We start from the raw sequence: 19,038 nt of genomic DNA, 5'->3' as shown, positions 1-19,038 counted from the left end.
AATGAGTTCCAATGATCGGACAGAAAAAGCAAACCCCCATTTTGAGAACAATTTAGTATCAAAACAATAACCCCCAGAGCATACCACTCTCAGGACCAAAAAATAACACAGAAGACAAGCACAAACTTGGTACTATTAAGCTACAACTATCCAAATAATTCTCAAGGAGAGCCAGGATAAAAAACAGGTCCAATGTCTATGCTTCCAAGCAAAAGAACTAAAATAAAGACTTGAAATGAAATATGATATGCAATGCTATCTATAAGTCTTCAAAGTCATACATGGATAGTAAAGCAAGGATTAACACATGTTCATAAGGCAACCATTATGTGTCAAGCTATGGGAATGGGATTGGAGATAGCCATCTTTAAATCATAACATCATTCCACTAGGTTCAAAGTTAATTTTAAGGCTAACTTTTAGTAATCCATTAAGTTCAAGAAACAACACTAGGAACATAAATTGGCCTAAAAAGCAAAACACAAAACTACACACAATGGGAAGCCAAAGCCAAATGGAACTTTGAAATGGCATATGGAAGTAAGAAACCCAAGTCATTTGATATGGTTGGTGCAAGATGTATTTGAAGCACCCCAAAACACTTTTATACTTTTTATGACAAGTGGGAATGATTTGATTGAACATGACATTGCATGTGAGAACATGTTTGTAGGGAAAAATGATTTAGATTCCCCTTTTTCGATAAACTTTTGAGAAAATTGCTCATAGGTGATGGTAATAATACTCAAATTAATGATTTTTCTTTTGTGAAGCATTGAGCAAGAAAGCAAGACAACAATAGATGGTGTTTGGCACTGGAATTGATACTTAAACTCAATTTATGGATTAAGTGGAGTCACTGCAACCCAATCAACCAAAGTAAGCCTAACCCCACAATTAACATAAGTTTTTTGCTAAATGAAAGAATGAATTTTTAGAGACTATCAACCAAACTAGGGAGAACCTTTGACATCACAATGGAAATATTATTCAAGGTTAATCCATAAAATATCACCCATGTATGACAGTTAAGAGATGCAAAACAAGAACAGAATTGACTGATGAGAAGGTTATCTAGTCACATACAACTAATTAAATTATACATACAGTAAAGAAAATTGGAAGCATAGTTGTTCGACCTATTCAGTTGATAGCACAAAGAGCAACAGACCATCAAAGATTTTCATGCCATTAATGGTCTAAAGTGCTTATGAGATAGTTAGTTAGCTAGTTCTCAAATGAAACTAAGATTGAAGAACATGCCTTTCTTTCCATAAACTCACCAATGAAATGAAATTGAGTTCCAAAATGATTTATGGTTAAATGCAAGATGGGGCCATTCCAAAAATCAATTTCACACGTACTATTACAATGAAAGAAAACGACCAATAGTTTTACACCAAAGTTATGCCACAGATACATTAACCACAACCGAATATCACAAATAGACACAACAAGGTCACAATTTGCAACCGCATGATAAAGAGAGACATACCTTTGTTTTTTAGTGCAATTGACAATAGAGACTGTTTTCATGTGAGACATCATATATTGTTTTTCCAAGTTGGATGATTCACACAAATAACTTTGAGAGAATAAGAGATGGCTGCCCCTTAGAACCCACGATATATAGGTTTCTTTGTTCCAATTTGTATGCCCACCACCTTTAGGAATGACAAGAGAGTAGCAATTACCTTTGAACTTGGAACAACCAACATATTCTTTTCATCTTTTTCAATAATTTTGCAACATCTCTTTGAAAAACGAATTGCATCAGCAACATCATCACACAATTGGCTGATGCTCAGAAGGTTTGTCGCCAACCCAGCCACATAACAGACATTTTCAAGCTAGGGAAGTTTAGGAATCATGACAGCACCTTTTCCAGTAATGTGGGCCATGCAACCTCCACCAAACTCAATGATATTGCCGTTAGTAGGTACAAGTGACAGGAATGCCTCTTTGTCACCCATCATATGATAGAAGCATCCACTGTCAAAGTACCAAACATCTGGTTTAGGAGCATAAGGAGCACAGTGAGTTACTAGACATTTATCAGAAACCCTTTGAGGATGACTCGAACATGACTTGACCTTGCCAGAGCTAGAAGAATCAACCAATTAAGCCATTATGTTGATTTCCACAGCTAGTTGATCAACTTTACTTTTTAAGTCATTCTTTCTTTATGAGAATAGTTTTCTACACCTAGGTCAAATATGACCAAATTCACCACAATGATGACACGTGGAAATAAATCTTGTCCTTGAAGAGGTACTGACCATAAGAGTCACAAGCAAAGATTCCTCCATAACCTGAGAGTTTATGCTCTTTAAGCATAAACCACTATCCACAAAAACAAGAGCATTATTGGCATCATATGGACTTCTAACACATGGAACTTCGTTGATTTTTTCAGCATCAAGAGTCAAATAATCAATTTTGTACACAGCCTCATTCAACTCAAATGATAGCTTTAAGTTAACCTCATGAAGCATTTCGTTGTTCACCTTCAACTCTTGAATTTATTATAGTAGTCTTTCTTGAGATATCATCAATTCCTGAACTTGAGCTTTAAGGGATGTAATAAGATCATCTCTTTAATCTTCACCAATGCAAATAGGAGCCATTTCATTTACTCTATGAAGTTTAACTTGAAGAAGAGTGACTTTCTCATTCAACTTTGTTCTGACTAGACGAAGAGACTCAATTTCTTTTTATGGCTCGGACACTTTCTTAATTAGCTCCGTATTTTCCAATTTTAAAACACAAGTCTCCTAGAACAAAGAGTCATACATGTCAAACACATCATGATGCACTACATCTTCATAAACATTCAAAACATCATCATTGTCATTAGTAGAGGCTTATGTTACAGATGCAACAAAGGCAACAACCTTTTCTTCATCTTCTGATGACTTGTCAAAACAGACATAATATCCATCTTCACTATCACTCCATGTGGGCATCATGGCTTTGTCACATTTTTTACTTGACATTTTGTTATTTGCACACTCAACAACACGATGTCCTCTTCTACCACATTCAAAACACGGTCCAGGTACACTTGGAGAAGACTTGTACCTTCTATCAATAAACCTCTCTTGATTTCGTCTAGAAGTAAGCTTATCATGATGTTGACTGATAGAATTGTTTGATGACTCCCAAACCCTTTTATCATCATTTCCTTTGTTCTTGAGAATCCTTCAGAATTATTTAACAAATAAGCTAGATCTTCATCAGGGGATTGATCACATGATTCATCCATTGTTTTAGATTTGTCAACACTTTCAAGAGCAACCTTTTTTCTTTTCTTTGACTCACCTTCTTCTAAGTCCAGCTTCATCTCATAGGTGATGAGTTTTGAAGGAAATATTTGTGAAAACTAGTTCATTTGAGCAATATCTAGGCATGCAATTAACAATTAAAGGCGGAATCATGCTTGTATGCACTCAAAACAAAGCTATACCGATGAAATTATAAGCCTAGTAGTTGTGGTGAACCAAGACTTAACTCAAGAACAAAGTGAGTTGAGAAACTTTTATACCTTTGAAGCACTTCTTTGCTTAGCAAATGATAATCACCAAAGAGAGGGGGCCTTCATTCCTTGCTTCTTAGCTCCATGGATTTCTTGGATGAGAATGGTTCAATGGATTCTCCAAGTTCCCAAAATAGAGAACCTTTAAGTCTCCACACCAAGAAGAGACTAAAAAAAGAGATGATTAACCTTAGAGGAGGGAAGATTGTTAGCTAATCTCCTCCAAGGGGCCGGCCTCCTAGAGAGAAAAGGGAGAGACTTTTCTTTCCAATTTCCTCAAAAAGAACCCTAAATGAATTTTGGCTACAAAGTTCTTTATATAGCCACTTCACTTAAGTGACTAAAAGAACCAAAACCTTATTTCATCAATATGGCCGGCCTTCTATGGTCATTGGGCTATTTGGGCCCTCTTGAATATTTATTCATTAAGTTGTCGTATAACTTAAGTCAATGGGCTTGACATTCGAAGCCCATTGGGCCTTGAGGCCCAAAACTAACCCAAGGTCTAAAACGAACTTATTCGTTTGATTAATTAACATATTAATTATTCCTAGCCATAAACAATTAAACTATTTAATTGTTCTTACTCAACTCTATTGTTTCTTCAATCTCTACCGTACACGGTGTATAATCCATTAGTTCCTTTTAGCGAGGCAGTGGGTGATTGTTACTCTTAACGATCGATTGTGAACTGAAACAACATTTCAATTCTCCCCTTGATGAAGATTACCAGGGCTTCCACAAATCATGAGTGACACCTAGCAGTATGTCATGGCTACCCAAGCTAATAAAAAAAGGTAGATAACCTATTCAGTTTAGGATTACAATGCAATACGGTCTTTCTCTAATACAATACTCTTGACCACATTGTTTGGTTTGATAGTTTATTCATGTCTACTATCCAATGTGATTCTTTTACTTATATGATTACCTTGAATGTGATTTGGAACAACTTCCTAAATCTCATTTCATTCATGTGATTTGGAACGACTTCCTAAATCTCATTCATACTCTGGCTAAAGATTTTTAATCATATCATAAAGTATTCTCCCTCAAACGGTTTGAAGGTTAAAGATCCCTTGTTGTGCATTCACTTGCCTCCATGGCTAAGTGGCTTAAACCCAACTATGTCGTGGACACCCTTTAACGAAGTGACTTTGATATAGTCAAATATCAAGGACCTAACCATAAGACAATTATGATGTCTTAGGTCAAATGACTACTTTGCATTATCCCAACCATGAGTTTTCATGTGACATGAGTATGAGAACTCCTTGTTGATCTTGTTCAGTGGACTCATTCTCTATTGAGCACCTACATACTTGTCTTGGTGTCAGTCACACCAATGACTCGAGACCAGTCACTCTCCCTAAGAGAAGACATAACACGTACTGATCTTAACGGACTGTTAATGCCCAATCGGCAATCCTCTGATCAAGAACGATTAGGATATGTATAAGAAAGAGAATGGTCTCTTGAATCTAACTTCTTTAGATCACATTCTCCCGATTACATGTTCCTTGGAGTTATCGTTTAAGCATATAACATTTATATAAGACGGCTTAAAACAATAATATTTATTAAACTAGATTAGTCTAACATGTGAAATGTCCGTAAAGTATCATCATATGATTGGCTTTAGGGCACATTTCCAACAAGTTTTCCAACCAACTTTCCAAGTTTAATTTCATTTAAGTCTTGAAATTCTTGTATAACAGCCTTCTTTGTTTGAAATCTCTTGGGTAAGGTCCTCAATAATGTTGTCTTATTAATAGGTTTTCCTAACCCCAATGCCTCATTAGTCAACATTCAACTTTCTCGTAAAAAGACTGAGAAAGTCTCAGACTCCAACATTCTTAAATCTTCAAACTTTGAAAGAGTCATTTGGAATTTAAGATCCATCACTTGTTTGTCACCTTCATGTAGAATTCGGAGTTTGTCCCATACTTGTTTTGCCGTAGTGCAATAACGAATATGTGCAAATTGAGTTGGTGAGATGGCAGAAACGATGGCGTTCTGTGCTTTTCTATTAGTCATAGCGGAGTTAATCTCCCCTTAAGTCCACTCACTTTTGGCATTTACCATAGATTCTCCATCAACTGTCCTCAAATGAGCCTTCCATTCAAAAATAAGATAATCCATATCAATTAGATCTTATGCCTACAGAAGGATTTGAAACTTCTCACTCCATGTGACGTAGTTTGTTCCATCAAAGAATGAAGGAAAGTTGCAAGATCCCGCAACACGATCATGATCCATGGTGATAATCCACTCAATACCAACAGCTCCTAGAAACCACTCTATGTATATCTAGGGCACGACTCTGATACCAATTGAAATTGGTACCAGGTGGAATAACCTGTAATTTAAAATCTATATACATGCTTGTCTGACTAGTTAGCAACACTTATCAACTAAGATCATATATGTTAGTTTAGTCACAACGGAAATAGTCAATTTTAAGTTCAGTTTACAAAAATGTTCTAGGTTAACTAAGATCCATTTTAGTGCACATTTTAACTCTGAAAAATGAACATATAACACAAGCAAAAGGTAAGATAAGTAAACTAGAAAAATGATAAATTGCACAAGATGTTTTTGGCAGGAAAAACCCACCTCTAGGTTAAAAAATCAGGGACTCTCCACTGAGTCCAATCCACTAGTGAAATCAAGATTGTTACAAAGTAACCACGCAAACTCCATTACTAGATCTTAATCTACGAAGCAACTTATATCTTTATGCAACCTTGCCTTTCACGAGGTGGACTCCTTTAGTCTTCACAAAGTGACAGCTCCTCCTGAGCTCTTCACCATATGGCATCGAAATCCAATCAACTTATGCAAATGATGTTATGATGAAGTTGATGCAAATCTGGATTTGATCGCCTAGTCAATTTCACCAATTAAACACTTGAAAGATGAAACTGACGTGAATCCAAAAAAAGATCAGCTGAAAGATTTGAAACTAAAGAAGCTGGACCTAAAACAAAGATCAAAGTCACAAAAACAAAGCAGCCATAATATGCAATGATATGGGTATTTAGTGCATGAATGTGATTTTTGTGGCCAGGGTTTTCAAGTGAGAACCAAAGGACAGCTCAAAGCTGAAACCTAAGATGAAGCATTTATAGAGGGCTTTGTTTTAGACAAAGAGAGAGGATGGAAAGGCCACGTGTCATGTGCAAAAGCAATCAGAAAAGATCTAGGGTTGAAAAACACTCTCGGGTAAAAGGTTGTCAGAAAGCCCATGTGGGTTGTCTTCAAGTGTGTGCCCAGCTTGCATAACAGCAACAATGAGATTTGACTAGACATAACCACTAGACAGAATGAACTGGAAATAATGACGTGAAATGCATATGTATGAACAAACCTTTGATGAGAGAAATTAAGCTCTTGAAGTGATATATCCAACAGCATGATCCTAGATAAGCAATTAAACCCTAAATCTAACTACATCATGTATAAACTAGACTTCACACATGCCTTAATTGGGCTCAGGGTAGGCTGCTTCAGGTTTCCCAATACAGAGGTTCAAGCTTTAGGTTTATGAGTCGAAGGGAAAACAGCCTAGCAAGTATCAGGCTTGCTAGAGAGGTGGTCTAAGGTGCGAAAGGGTTCAAAAAATCAAAACTAGGAAAAAAATCAAACCAAAGCAAAACAAAATTTGAACAAAAAAAAAAAAAAATTGAACCGGACCAAAATTGGTTGGTTCGGTTTTGGTCCTGGTGTTCTAGAAACCAAACTAGCAGAACAGAACAGATATATTATTAATTATACAAGTAATCAAAATATGGAGGTGTGAGGGTTCGAACCTCTTCCCCTTAAGTTCAGAGTAGTTGTTTCAAGCCAACTTGACTATAGGCTTTGTGTTGCTATAATTGTATGAGTAAATCATTTATAATATTTTGGATCTTTAATTCTTTATAGATTTCTTTAGTTTACAAATCCTAGCCGTCCAATCCCATTTCACCTCTTCGTTTTCTCAATCACTCTTTCTCCCACCCTCCTCTCTACTTTCTTAGTCTCTCTCTCTCTCTCTCTCTCTCTCTCGCAATCTTCTCCAATTCTCTTAGCAAATTCCTTCTTCCAAACCGTGATTTTCCCCCGCCCTTTCGAATCATTACCCCTTTCAAATCGGAAGATTCTAATTCGGACTTTCCAATCTCTCTCAGGTAATTTTCAAATTGAAATAGATATGATTTATAATGTGGGTTTGCTGAATTAAAGTGGGTTATTTTTTTAAATTATTTTGTTGGGGTTTTGCATATTTTTTTCTTATTTGCTAATTCATTTTTATATCTAATTATATGTTAAACAAATGATCAAATATCACGTTAATTTGATTCGGGTTGAAATTTCTTTCAACTTGTTTTGATTATATTTACTTTGTACAGCAAGTCTGGCTTATAGCTTGTGTTTATGCAGGTTTTCTACATGGACGTATGGACATAAGGTTTAAAGGATTGATGTGTACTGTATTGCTAAAGAAAAAAACCGAAACCGAACTAAAACCAGATCGGGAAAAATTGAACCAAAATTAAACCGAACCAAAATTTTGGTTTGGTTTTGATTTTGACAAAAAACTGAACCAAATGAAACTGAACCTACCCCTAGTGGAAAGCCAAGTAGGTTGCTGGCTTCAAGAGTAAGCCGACGCAAGAAGCCCAACATAACGCTGGTTTCTGGAATGTAGGCCGAGACACCGGCTGAGGTTGTAGACCCGGAGTGAAAGGCTCAGGCACACAAGCGTGGTGACGCATATAGCGAAGCCCAGGGGCTATTGCAGTGGTCCTCGTGTCAGAACGAATGAAGTTGTCTTGCTCGGCTCGACACGACTTGGCTTCAGACCAGCTGTCTGGCTTGGCGCGGCTTAAAGTTACAACTCAGCGCTATGTCCCATATATATATATATATATATATATTTTTTTTTTCTTTTTTTTTTTTTTTTTCTAATTCTAGAGTTTTCAAACCCAAAAATTCATGTTTCTATTTTCTTTCGTTTCCTTGACTCACAATAATACCACATAGCAATTATAAATTGTATATGCATGAACATACATATGCAATATACAATATATATATATATATATATGTATGTATAGAAAAAATATATATATTAGGGGTTCATGTATTATGGGGAATGTATTTATGCTTCAGGTCGAAGAAAATATCAAACTTGTGTTTTAGGAGAATCTGATTGGCAGAAAATGAAATTGAGCCTTTGAATTTGTAGGAATCCAGAATTTCAGCTCTGATGCGTTGTCTCATGTTCAACACAAAAAAAAGTAAATTGAATCAATAGAAGTACATTAATTCAATAAATAAAAAGTTAATCATAATAATAATGATTAGAACATAATAATCCCTTGAAATATGAACAAACTCTCTTTAGCGTAGCGTCAAAAGTGTGTTGATAATGTGTTATATGGCCTATCGAAATGATGTATTATTGAGAGATGAGAGAGAGGGTGCAACAAGCATAGAGAGAGGGTGTGGCAAGCATAGAGAAATGTGGGAAAAATCATATTATCTTCTCTAATTGCAATGTGGAAGAGAAGTTTGAGTAAGACTTCTATATATCGTTACCTCACACTTGAGAGAAATCATTTGATGTGTAAAATAAGGGAAATTTCTTTATATGAGTGAATTATTGTTCCATATTGAGAGTATGAATCCCATGTCGGGGACAAAAGAGACTTTATATGTGCTTATAAGTAATTGGTCTACTCTCTATATTACCAATTGATTTTATGGTAGAACCTCAACTTTCTTCATGCTATCAGAGAAGGTTGTCCTGCATGTGAAACCCAACGGCCGCACGCACTTCACGTTACCCTATTTATGTTGTCCATGTGTTAGGCTTGAAAATTCACCACACATGAGGGGGCATGTTGAGAGTATGAGTCTCACATTGGGGAGTGAGATCTTACATGTGCTTATAATTAATAATTGGACTACTCCATAGATTGTCAATTAAATTTTATAGTGAAACCTCAACTTTTTTCATGTTATGAAATGGTTGGTGAAGAAATATGGGAAATTTCTTGATATGAATTCATTTTTTTGTCTTACCTAGATAATGGTTTGTTGTGGCACTCCATGCCAAGGTCATGTGGCTACCAATATGTGCCATGTGCTCCTGCTTCCTGTCCAACTACATTACCGTCATATTTTTTTGTGCTTCTGCACCTATTTACCAATGTCTGTATACTCTAATCTATTGATTTTTTTTTTGTGTTTACATTCGTATGTGTATTAAAATTATTCTGATTCACGACGATTATGTGGTAATTATCATATATAGAATAAAAAACTATTCGAATTTCACATTGCAATTCATAATCCAAAACCTAAACAGTAAGGAACTAGATTGATAAGGGTAGGATAATTAATCTAATCATCCACATTCCTTCTCTCCCCTATTTTTGCTTTTCGTAATCCATCTTATTCGAAGTAAGTAAACATGTCATACGTGAGCATACTTGTAAATCTAAGCTGAATTGTAATCTGTAAATTTGGATGGGTAATTAGTAAGTTTTGAGGTTGAAATAGATACATACAAGAAGAGAAGAAATGGATACATACAAGAAGAGAAGAATAGACAAAAAATGAAGAAGAAAGTGTGGGGGGTTATGCCAAATGCATCTGCCCACCTTGAATGATGGGTGATTGGTTGCTGTCGAGGGAACATCCCAATCTAATTTTGTGATAACTTAAGATGTGGATGGTTCATCCGACTCATATATCTTTACTCTTTACCAAATCACAGTCTATTTATTTTCTCAATCACTTTTAAAAGATACGCTCCAACAGCCCATATGTTTAATCATACTTTTGTTAAATAAATAAAAAATTATATTTCTGATATCTTCATCCCCCACCCCACTCTTACTCTACGTTATTGGATTACTTTCATTTTAGGGCCTATTTGATAATTAATTCGTTTATTATTTTTACTTTTGTGTTAATAATAAAGAGAGTACATGGAAAAACGAGAGATAAAAAAGAGCGAATGAAGGATGGTAGGAGAGATGAAAAATATAACAATAAAACTAAAAACTATTTTGACTTTATTTATATTTTCAAAATTTTCTTTTCACTTATTTAATTCTTTCTCTCTCTCTCTCTCCCATATTCTCATTATCCGTCTTCCATCTTACACAAAATAAAATGGATTATCAAACGGAAGTTAGTACCATGGAGTTTGCAACAAGTTGCATTTTATATATGTGCTTCCAATTTTGATTAAATATTCAGCAACGTTGCATATCAAAATCATGACAATTACTGCACCTTACAGATAAAATAAAAAATAAAAAATAAAAAAACAAAAAAATAAAACCAAACAAAAAAACAGAGAAATGGGGATTTTAAGTTCAAGACCTCCAAGAACCAAAATTTTGATATCATATTTTACAACCCACTGGTTCCCAAATTTTTAAGCTGATAGGATGTTTTATTTTCCCCTTATAGTTTAAAAAAGAAAAAACAGGACACAAATCGAAATGGATGTGAAGATAATTAGTGGGAAAAATCAACACTAACCTAATTACGAAATTATATTTTGGTTAATTAATGTAAGAACGCTCAAGAGTCAACATTGGATTCCAAGCAGCCAAGGCAACTAGTGGGGTGTTGGAAACAGACTGACATCGAATCTCCCATGCATCCAATAATTGCCCCTCTCTCTCTCTCTCTCTCTCTCTCTCATACATATATACACACACACACACATTATAGTATACGTATATATATTGCCACCCAAAACTTGATCTGGAAATCACATTCTTCTGGTGCAAGTCATAACTCATCGATCACTGACCAAAAAAATCCATTATTGTGAAGTTTTATTGTTACTAATCACAATTATACAGTATGGCGAAGGGTAATATGTCTTGTTGTAATTGGTATAGGATCATAGTAACGTAAATCTAAGTTACTTTGTTTTCAGGATGTGTTTTCGATTTCTTGTTAGCACATCAAATCAGCCATAACACAATATCCAAAAAAATAAAATAAATTAAAATAAAAACTTCAATTTAGATAGAAAACTTGTTTAATATGAAAATAAAAAATAAAAAAAATTCGTAGAAATCTGTTTATGAATACTATGCATGGCATCATCCGATCGATAAGAAACAACATTTTCGAATATAGTACGCATTATTTTTAAACAAAAAAAAAATAAGAGCTTTGATTTCAACATACATGAGCAACTAGTGATTTAGATACTTTTTCTGGAGGGTGATTCCAAAATTCTTGTTGATTATCTTCTTCGTCACTGTTTGATGCATTGGTGAATTAGAATAGTTTGCACATATATGGACTTTCTAAACTTGACTAGTGATTTCTCATCTATTTCATTTCATCATAATTTTAGAGGGATCAAATTTTCTACTGATGCTATTACTAATCTTTGGCATCAACAGGCCTCTGATTGTCAATTGTTGATGACCATGGAATTTGCCATTTTGACACTCATCAATGACTGACATTTATGTCAAGATTTTAAAGTTGGGCTAGCGGCACTCTACTAATAATACCGATGTTGTCCCAACTTAACCACATGCACAACCCAACAGGTGTTGACTTTAATCACAAAAGGTCTCCGCGTTATCAATGGTGGAACCATTCAGTTACAAGTAGTTAAGTATTATGTTATGTTTCTAATGTGGGATTGCATTCTTCAACATTCCCACTGACATGGGACCACGCCTTTAGTGGGCCATAAGTGCAACCAATTCCACGTTGATAACCTTCCTTTTTTTAAAGCAGCGGAAGATTCATCGTCAGGCCAAGTCAAGCTAAGTCAAGTCAGGATCAAGTTAGGGTCTTGTTCACAATTGGAACGTATAGGTCTGGTTGGGTTGGGTTAAACCACTCTGATACCATGCCAAGATTTCAGAGTCAGGCAAGCGGCCCACTACTAATCACACTGATATTACCGTAACTTAACCACCTACACAACTCGGCAAGTATTGGATTTTATCAAAAAATGATGCAGTGTTGTTAGTAGCATGGAATCTTCAACAAATTATTCATGTTTCTGATGTGAGATTCCATTCTTCAAAAAATGATTCTATCTTGTTTCTGATGTGAGATTCCATTCTTCAACAAATTATTCACATGCAAGTAAACAACTGTCTTCGGCTCATTTGTCAAAAACATGTAACAACCGCATGATCAAGTATATATAACATCTCCGTACATATGCATGTATGATATGGTGTATGTTTTGTTCTTGTCATGACATAATATTTTTCACCTTTGAAGTAATATAGCATTTCTCTTTGGATACCATATCCTTGATTATATTAAAATAGAGAATAAGTATAGCATATTAATGGCGATGATCCTCATAATGTGTTAAATAATTAACTCAAATTAGGTTAGAGAAAGAAACAAAACCCCCAGATCAAAAAATGGGTATTTTAGGAATATCCTAATTAATGACAGAAGTGAAATGAAATGGGAAGGGGTTGATAGGTGAGATTGAATGTGGCCAGAAGATAGCAAGCATGAATCTTGTTGTCGCTTTCCCTTATCCAGCTCACGACTCCCTGGTTGGAGTTTTGACATGCCTCTCTGAACAAACCACACGAAATTATTGAATGAAAATTATTATTATCTAAATATATTGTCAATTATTTCAACAGAAGAAAAAAATTAGAGAGACTTGAACAACTACAAAAAGAGTCATTACCATTTCATAATTTTCCATTGTTCTTCTCCTCCCTTGTTTTCTCTTTAGCCCCATAAACCCTAATTTATTTATTTATTTATTTTAGAAAATGAGAGAAATTTTGCACGTTCAAGCTGGACAATGTGGGAACCAAATTGGAGGCAAATTTTGGGAGGTGATGTGTGATGAACATGGGATCGATCGCACGGGAAAATACAACGGGAACTCTCACCTTCAGCTTGAGAGGGTGAACGTTTACTACAATGAAGCAAATGGAGGGAGATATGTGCCTAGGGCAGTGCTGATGGACCTCGAGCCGGGGACGATGGACAGCTTAAGAACAGGTCCTTATGGGCAGATTTTCAGGCCGGACAACTTTGTGTTTGGCCAGAATGGAGCTGGAAACAATTGGGCTAAAGGGCATTACACAGAAGGAGCTGAGTTGATCGATGCTGTTCTTGATGTGGTTAGAAAAGAGGCCGAGAATTGTGATTGTTTACAAGGTATTTAATTTGTAAGTTGAGATTGTTGGCCATTTTCTTCTTTCTAATTCTTCTTTTTTCTTCTAAAGTCCTAATTGATGTGATCGTATATTTCTAGAAAAGTTGGATACAAAATAGAAGATTTACTAGAGAATGTGGTTTTGATAGATTCTAAAGATAGATCAAAATTAGTTTGGACAAATTATTGTGTGGTACTGTAATACGATGATGTTGTATAATCAGTTCACGTGTTATAATATGAATAAATATCTATTGATATACACCCTTGAAAATATATGAACCTCAACTTATATTATAACATTTTAACTAGTTATATTACGTGACCATATTCCAATACCAGACAATAAGTTTTTCCCCTTTTTGTATGTTTTACCTACGAAATGAACACTGCAGGTAACACCGGAAAAAATGACAAAGACAACATGGTTGGCTGGCTATTTTGATTTTCTTAATTATTTTTTCATTTTTGGGTTTGGTCTTAATTAATTTTATTAAATTTAATCAAACAAATTATTCATATCTTTCTGCAAGGCTTTTTAGTTAAAATGGTCTTTGAGATTTGCATAACTCCTCACTTTGGTCCTTGAGATTTGAAACCAATAGAATTGGTCCCTAAGTTTGTCCACCATCAATCATTTTGGTCATTCCTTGAAAAATCTTCATTAAATAAGAATAGAATGACCAAAATACCCCTAATTTTGTCAAATCATTTTTATCATTGTTTATTAAATTGAGGGTATATTTGTAATTTTGATCCTTACTTAACATAATTGTGCACGGAATGATCAAAATGATTAATGGTGGACAATCTCAGGGACCACTTCTATTGATTTCAAATCTCAAGGACCAAAGTGATGTGTTATGCAAATCTTAATGACCATTTTGGTTAAAAAGCCAATCACAAGCAAGGCACAAGATCTTGGCTATGTTCATCATGATCAATAAAAATTAATTAAGTGTTTAATAATCTGTTGTAGGGTTCCAGATTTGCCATTCACTGGGAGGTGGGACAGGGTCAGGAATGGGAACCCTACTGATATCAAAGATCAGGGAAGAGTATCCAGATAGAATGATGATGACTTTCTCAGTGTTCCCGTCACCAAAAGTCTCAGACACTGTGGTTGAACCCTACAATGCCACCCTCTCTGTTCACCAGTTAGTTGAAAATGCTGATGAGGTCATGGTCCTTGATAATGAAGCCCTCTATGATATCTGTTTCAGAACTCTCAAGCTCACAAATCCAAGTTGTAAGTATTAATCAGTAATAGCCTTTTAGTCATATAAATGCAAGTTTTCCAACAATCTAATATGTTGCGTTGTCAGATTAGAATTGTTTGAATCATTTGATTACGTGAGTTTATTTAAACATTAGACCTAAGTTAAGAGTGTGACAACTTAACATGCATTCACATGTTCTCTTTTCAGACAGACATGTTATGTTATTAAGTTGTCAATCTTAAGGTTCATATTGGAAGTTTGATGACATAACTTGTCAGCTAAGAAACAAAAAACATTATCACTTCGTTATTGTACTTCTAAATACTAAAAGGTCCATTTGCATTATACATGCTACAGTCGGTGATTTGAACCATTTGATTTCCACAACCATGAGTGGAGTCACATGCTGCCTTCGCTTCCCGGGCCAGCTCAACTCCGACCTCCGAAAACTAGCCGTGAATCTCATCCCCTTCCCCCGTCTCCACTTTTTCATGGTTGGTTTCGCACCCTTGACCTCTCGCGGCTCCCAATTCTACAGAGCCCTCACAATCCCCGAGCTCACTCAACAAATGTGGGACGCTAAGAATATGATGTGCGCCGCAGATCCACGCCACGGCCGATACCTGACAGCATCGGCCGTGTTCCGGGGAAAAATGAGCACAAAAGAAGTGGACGAGCAAATGATCAACATACAAAACAAGAACTCCTCATTCTTTGTGGAGTGGATTCCAAACAATGTGAAATCAAGTGTTTGTGACATTCCACCAACCGGTCTTGCCATGTCCTCCACATTCATGGGGAATTCAACGTCAATTCAAGAGATGTTTAGGCGGGTTTCGGAGCAGTTCACGGTCATGTTTAGGAGAAAGGCCTTCTTGCATTGGTACACAGGTGAGGGCATGGATGAGATGGAGTTCACTGAGGCTGAGAGCAACATGAATGACTTGGTTTCTGAGTATCAGCAGTACCAAGATGCTGTGGCACAAGATGAGGGAGAGTATGAGGAGGAAGAGCTGGAGGATTGAGGATTGGGATTTTTCCAATTTTAGGTTGCTTGGGAAGGAAGAAAATAAACTGGATTACGTGTTGGGCTCAATAACTTGTGCTTGTTCTATCTTGATTTTTCTTTTTCTCTTTTTTTTTTTTTGTTTTTTTTTTTTTGTTATCAATAAGGAAAGCCTTTCCATTCGTGGGATTTGGGTTCAATTATGTTGTGAATATGTGATTGCTGTAATTTTTATGAGTTTTTATAAGAGAGAAAAACAATAAATTTCTGTCTCATTATCACGAATTATATTTTTATGACACTAATTAAATTGAGTGATTTGTTGCTTTTGCTTATAATGTTGAGACCACTTCCTACACATTGAAAACTTAATTTCAAATTTAATTTTGAGTTCAAACATTACTTTTCACCTCTTCATTGCATCTGAATTTTAAACTCATATATAAGTTTTTTTTTTTTTTTTTTTGGATAGGAGCCATATAACTTATAACATAGGAACATTATATTTAAAAATAAAATAAAAACAATTTGATCTGTCGAAGCCTTAGAACCCAGAACCTAATGATGAATCCTATATATAATCTACAAAAGAACTATTGTTTACAATTGGGTCCATAGCTCAGTGGTAGAGCATTTGACTGCAGATCAAGAGGTCACCGGTTCGAACCCGGTTGGGCCCTTACTTTTGGGTGCTTTCTGTTTTATTTTTTGGTTTCTTCCTACATTCGTGCATTTAATGACGTTTCTTTTGCTGGTCAATCATTCAACAAGATTTTTCAGTTCAGAAATAAGCAATGTCGACCTCCACCGGGTTTCTTAGATTATTAGTGATTAGGATTCTTCAACCGTCATACACACTTTCGTATGATTGCAGAAAATATTTCAACATATTCAATTTTGAACGTAGATGACTAAAGATTGAGTTATTTTTACCCTAAGAATAGTGTCAGAGACATCCTTCTCTAAGAAGGCTTTCGTCATCTCGCTCGATGTTAGGATGCGAAAATCGCTACCCAATCAATTTTCATTTGAATTATTTGAGAAAAGAAGGTAGCTTTGCTTGTGCCACCTAAGGGGTTCTTCGAAATCCTATATCCTAGCTCCAGAAACTAGAAACAATTTAGATTTTTTTAGCCATAAATCAATGAAAATTTTACTAATTAGCCATTTATCAATAGCCAATTTTTATTCTAAACTTAATGAATACAATATTTCCATTAATTATGTTTAGAACAATGAAAAATAAGACGTGTTGCATGCTCATATAAATACATGAGTTTTTGTTTGATCTTGTCAGAAAAATGCTTGTGGGTAATGTTTGTTTATGGTGCTTTGTCATATGGAAAAGTTAGAAAATACACCTTTTTATACGTTTTGTGATCTCAATATGTTTGTTTATGGTGATCTCTGTCTTTTTTTGTGCTTTGTGGTCTTGAAATTTGTGCTTTGTGGTTCTGAAGTTTGGGTTTTCATCAGTTTAATTAGGGTTTTTTTATGCTGGAATTTCAAGGGATGATGAACTTTTCACAATTAAAATGTATCATGGCAGGGAGCTTAGTGATGACTTCTATGTCAGAGGCAAGGTTGATTTTTTTTCTTTTGTGACAAAGACTTATTGCTAGAGGTTCATAATATGGTTGAGGAACTAGGATATGGAAATGTGTTCATGAGCTACCGTTATAGGTTCTTAAGGATGGAGATTCAAAATCGGTTGAAGCTATTGATGACTGATTCATATGTAATCAATACATGCAAATATGTGCCAAAACACATGATGATTGATGTCTACATTAAGAAGATAATACCTTAAGAATGTGCCTCTCCAGAGATAAAGTTTATTAAGTCATTTGAACCAGTTACTCAAACCAGTGTGGTTATTCAAGAAATTAATGGTGATAAGGATGACCAAAAGAGGCTAGTGCAAGTTAATATAGGAAAGGGCAAGCTAGCCATTGAATATCCAGTAAGTGGGCTTGGTGATGATTGTAGTGTGCCTTCCCAATCTGTGAATCAGAGGGTGTATTTTCAAAGTAAGCCAAATTCAAACATTTGCTATTTGAAAGTGGAACAAATGAAGGAATGGCTTTTGATCAGCTATAAAAAGGCCTTGATTCATTGGGGTTTGGTGATCTTAATGTTGATGAAGCTGGAGATGTACCGTCCTGTGTTGAAAAAGTTGAAGATGAATTGACGGTGGCTTTGTGGAATATGAATTCCATGAAGATGAAGTGTTGGCTAACATTAAGGCACAGAATAATCAACAACAAGGGAATGGATTTAAGCAACAAATGAACTTTGAACAAGAGACTGATGCAGATGTTAGTAAGCCAGACTACAATTCAGATCGCATTTAAAGTGTCCATGAAGATAGAGATGGTTATCAAAACAATAGTGAGTTATATCATGAGTTTAACAAGAAGATTGACATGAAGAACCCACATCTGTCAATAGGGTTAATATTTAGGGATGATGCACAATTTCGAAAGGCAGTAGTAATGCACGTATGGGGATGTTCATTTTCTACGAAACGAGAGGTTTAAGGTTGATGCAGCTTGCAAAGAAGGATGTCTTTGTTTTGTTAAGTGTGGAAAGATATGTAATTCAAACAACATGCAAATGAAGAAATTGCTAGATTTTCAAACATATAGTAGATTGTGGGTCAATAAGAATATGAAACAGACTTGGCTTACTGAAATATACTTGGAAAGGATCCAGCTTAATCCAATAAGGCATGTTGATTCTTTTGTGGAATTGGAGCTGAATGGAAACATGGTTGCTCGAAGAAGAAAAGCCCATAGGGCAATGACTACTGCTTTGAAGATTATTGTGGGTAAACATGCTAAGCAATGCACTAAATTATAGGATTTTGCTGACGAAATCAAGAAGACAACCCCAGGGAACACCGTGAAAATTATACTAAATGAGGGAAGGTTTCAAAAGATGTATATGTACTTGGCTGCATGCAAGGAAGGATTTAAGGTTGAGTGTAGACCTTTGGTTGGTTTAGATAGTTGTCATTTAAAGTCTTAGCATGGGGGTCAATTGTTGATTGCTTTGGGGATAGATCCCAATGTCCCATGATGAGACTTGGGTG

At 35.5% G+C, this 19,038-nt stretch overlaps 1 protein-coding gene and 1 non-coding gene across 2 annotated transcripts; both read left to right on the top strand.

Moving 5' to 3' along the window:
* Positions 1-13,205: 13,205 nt before the first annotated feature.
* LOC137713150 (tubulin beta-4 chain-like) lies at positions 13,206-16,240 on the top strand. The gene is made up of 3 exons (XM_068452416.1): positions 13,206-13,720; positions 14,698-14,967; positions 15,296-16,240. The coding sequence occupies exons 1-3, from the start codon at positions 13,327-13,329 to the stop codon at positions 15,961-15,963; spliced, it is 1,332 nt and encodes a 443-aa protein (XP_068308517.1). The 5' UTR covers positions 13,206-13,326; the 3' UTR covers positions 15,964-16,240.
* A 312-nt stretch (positions 16,241-16,552) lies between these two features.
* Positions 16,553-16,624, top strand: TRNAC-GCA (transfer RNA cysteine (anticodon GCA)). The gene has a single exon. It is a non-coding gene; the product is annotated as a tRNA-Cys (tRNA).
* Positions 16,625-19,038: the final 2,414 nt, after the last annotated feature.

Source organism: Pyrus communis, chromosome 13 (genome assembly GCF_963583255.1).
Source record: "Pyrus communis chromosome 13, drPyrComm1.1, whole genome shotgun sequence".
Taxonomy (NCBI): domain Eukaryota; kingdom Viridiplantae; phylum Streptophyta; class Magnoliopsida; order Rosales; family Rosaceae; genus Pyrus; species Pyrus communis.
The sequence above is the reverse complement of the archived record's forward strand: the minus strand, read 5'-3'. Positions and strand labels throughout refer to the sequence as shown.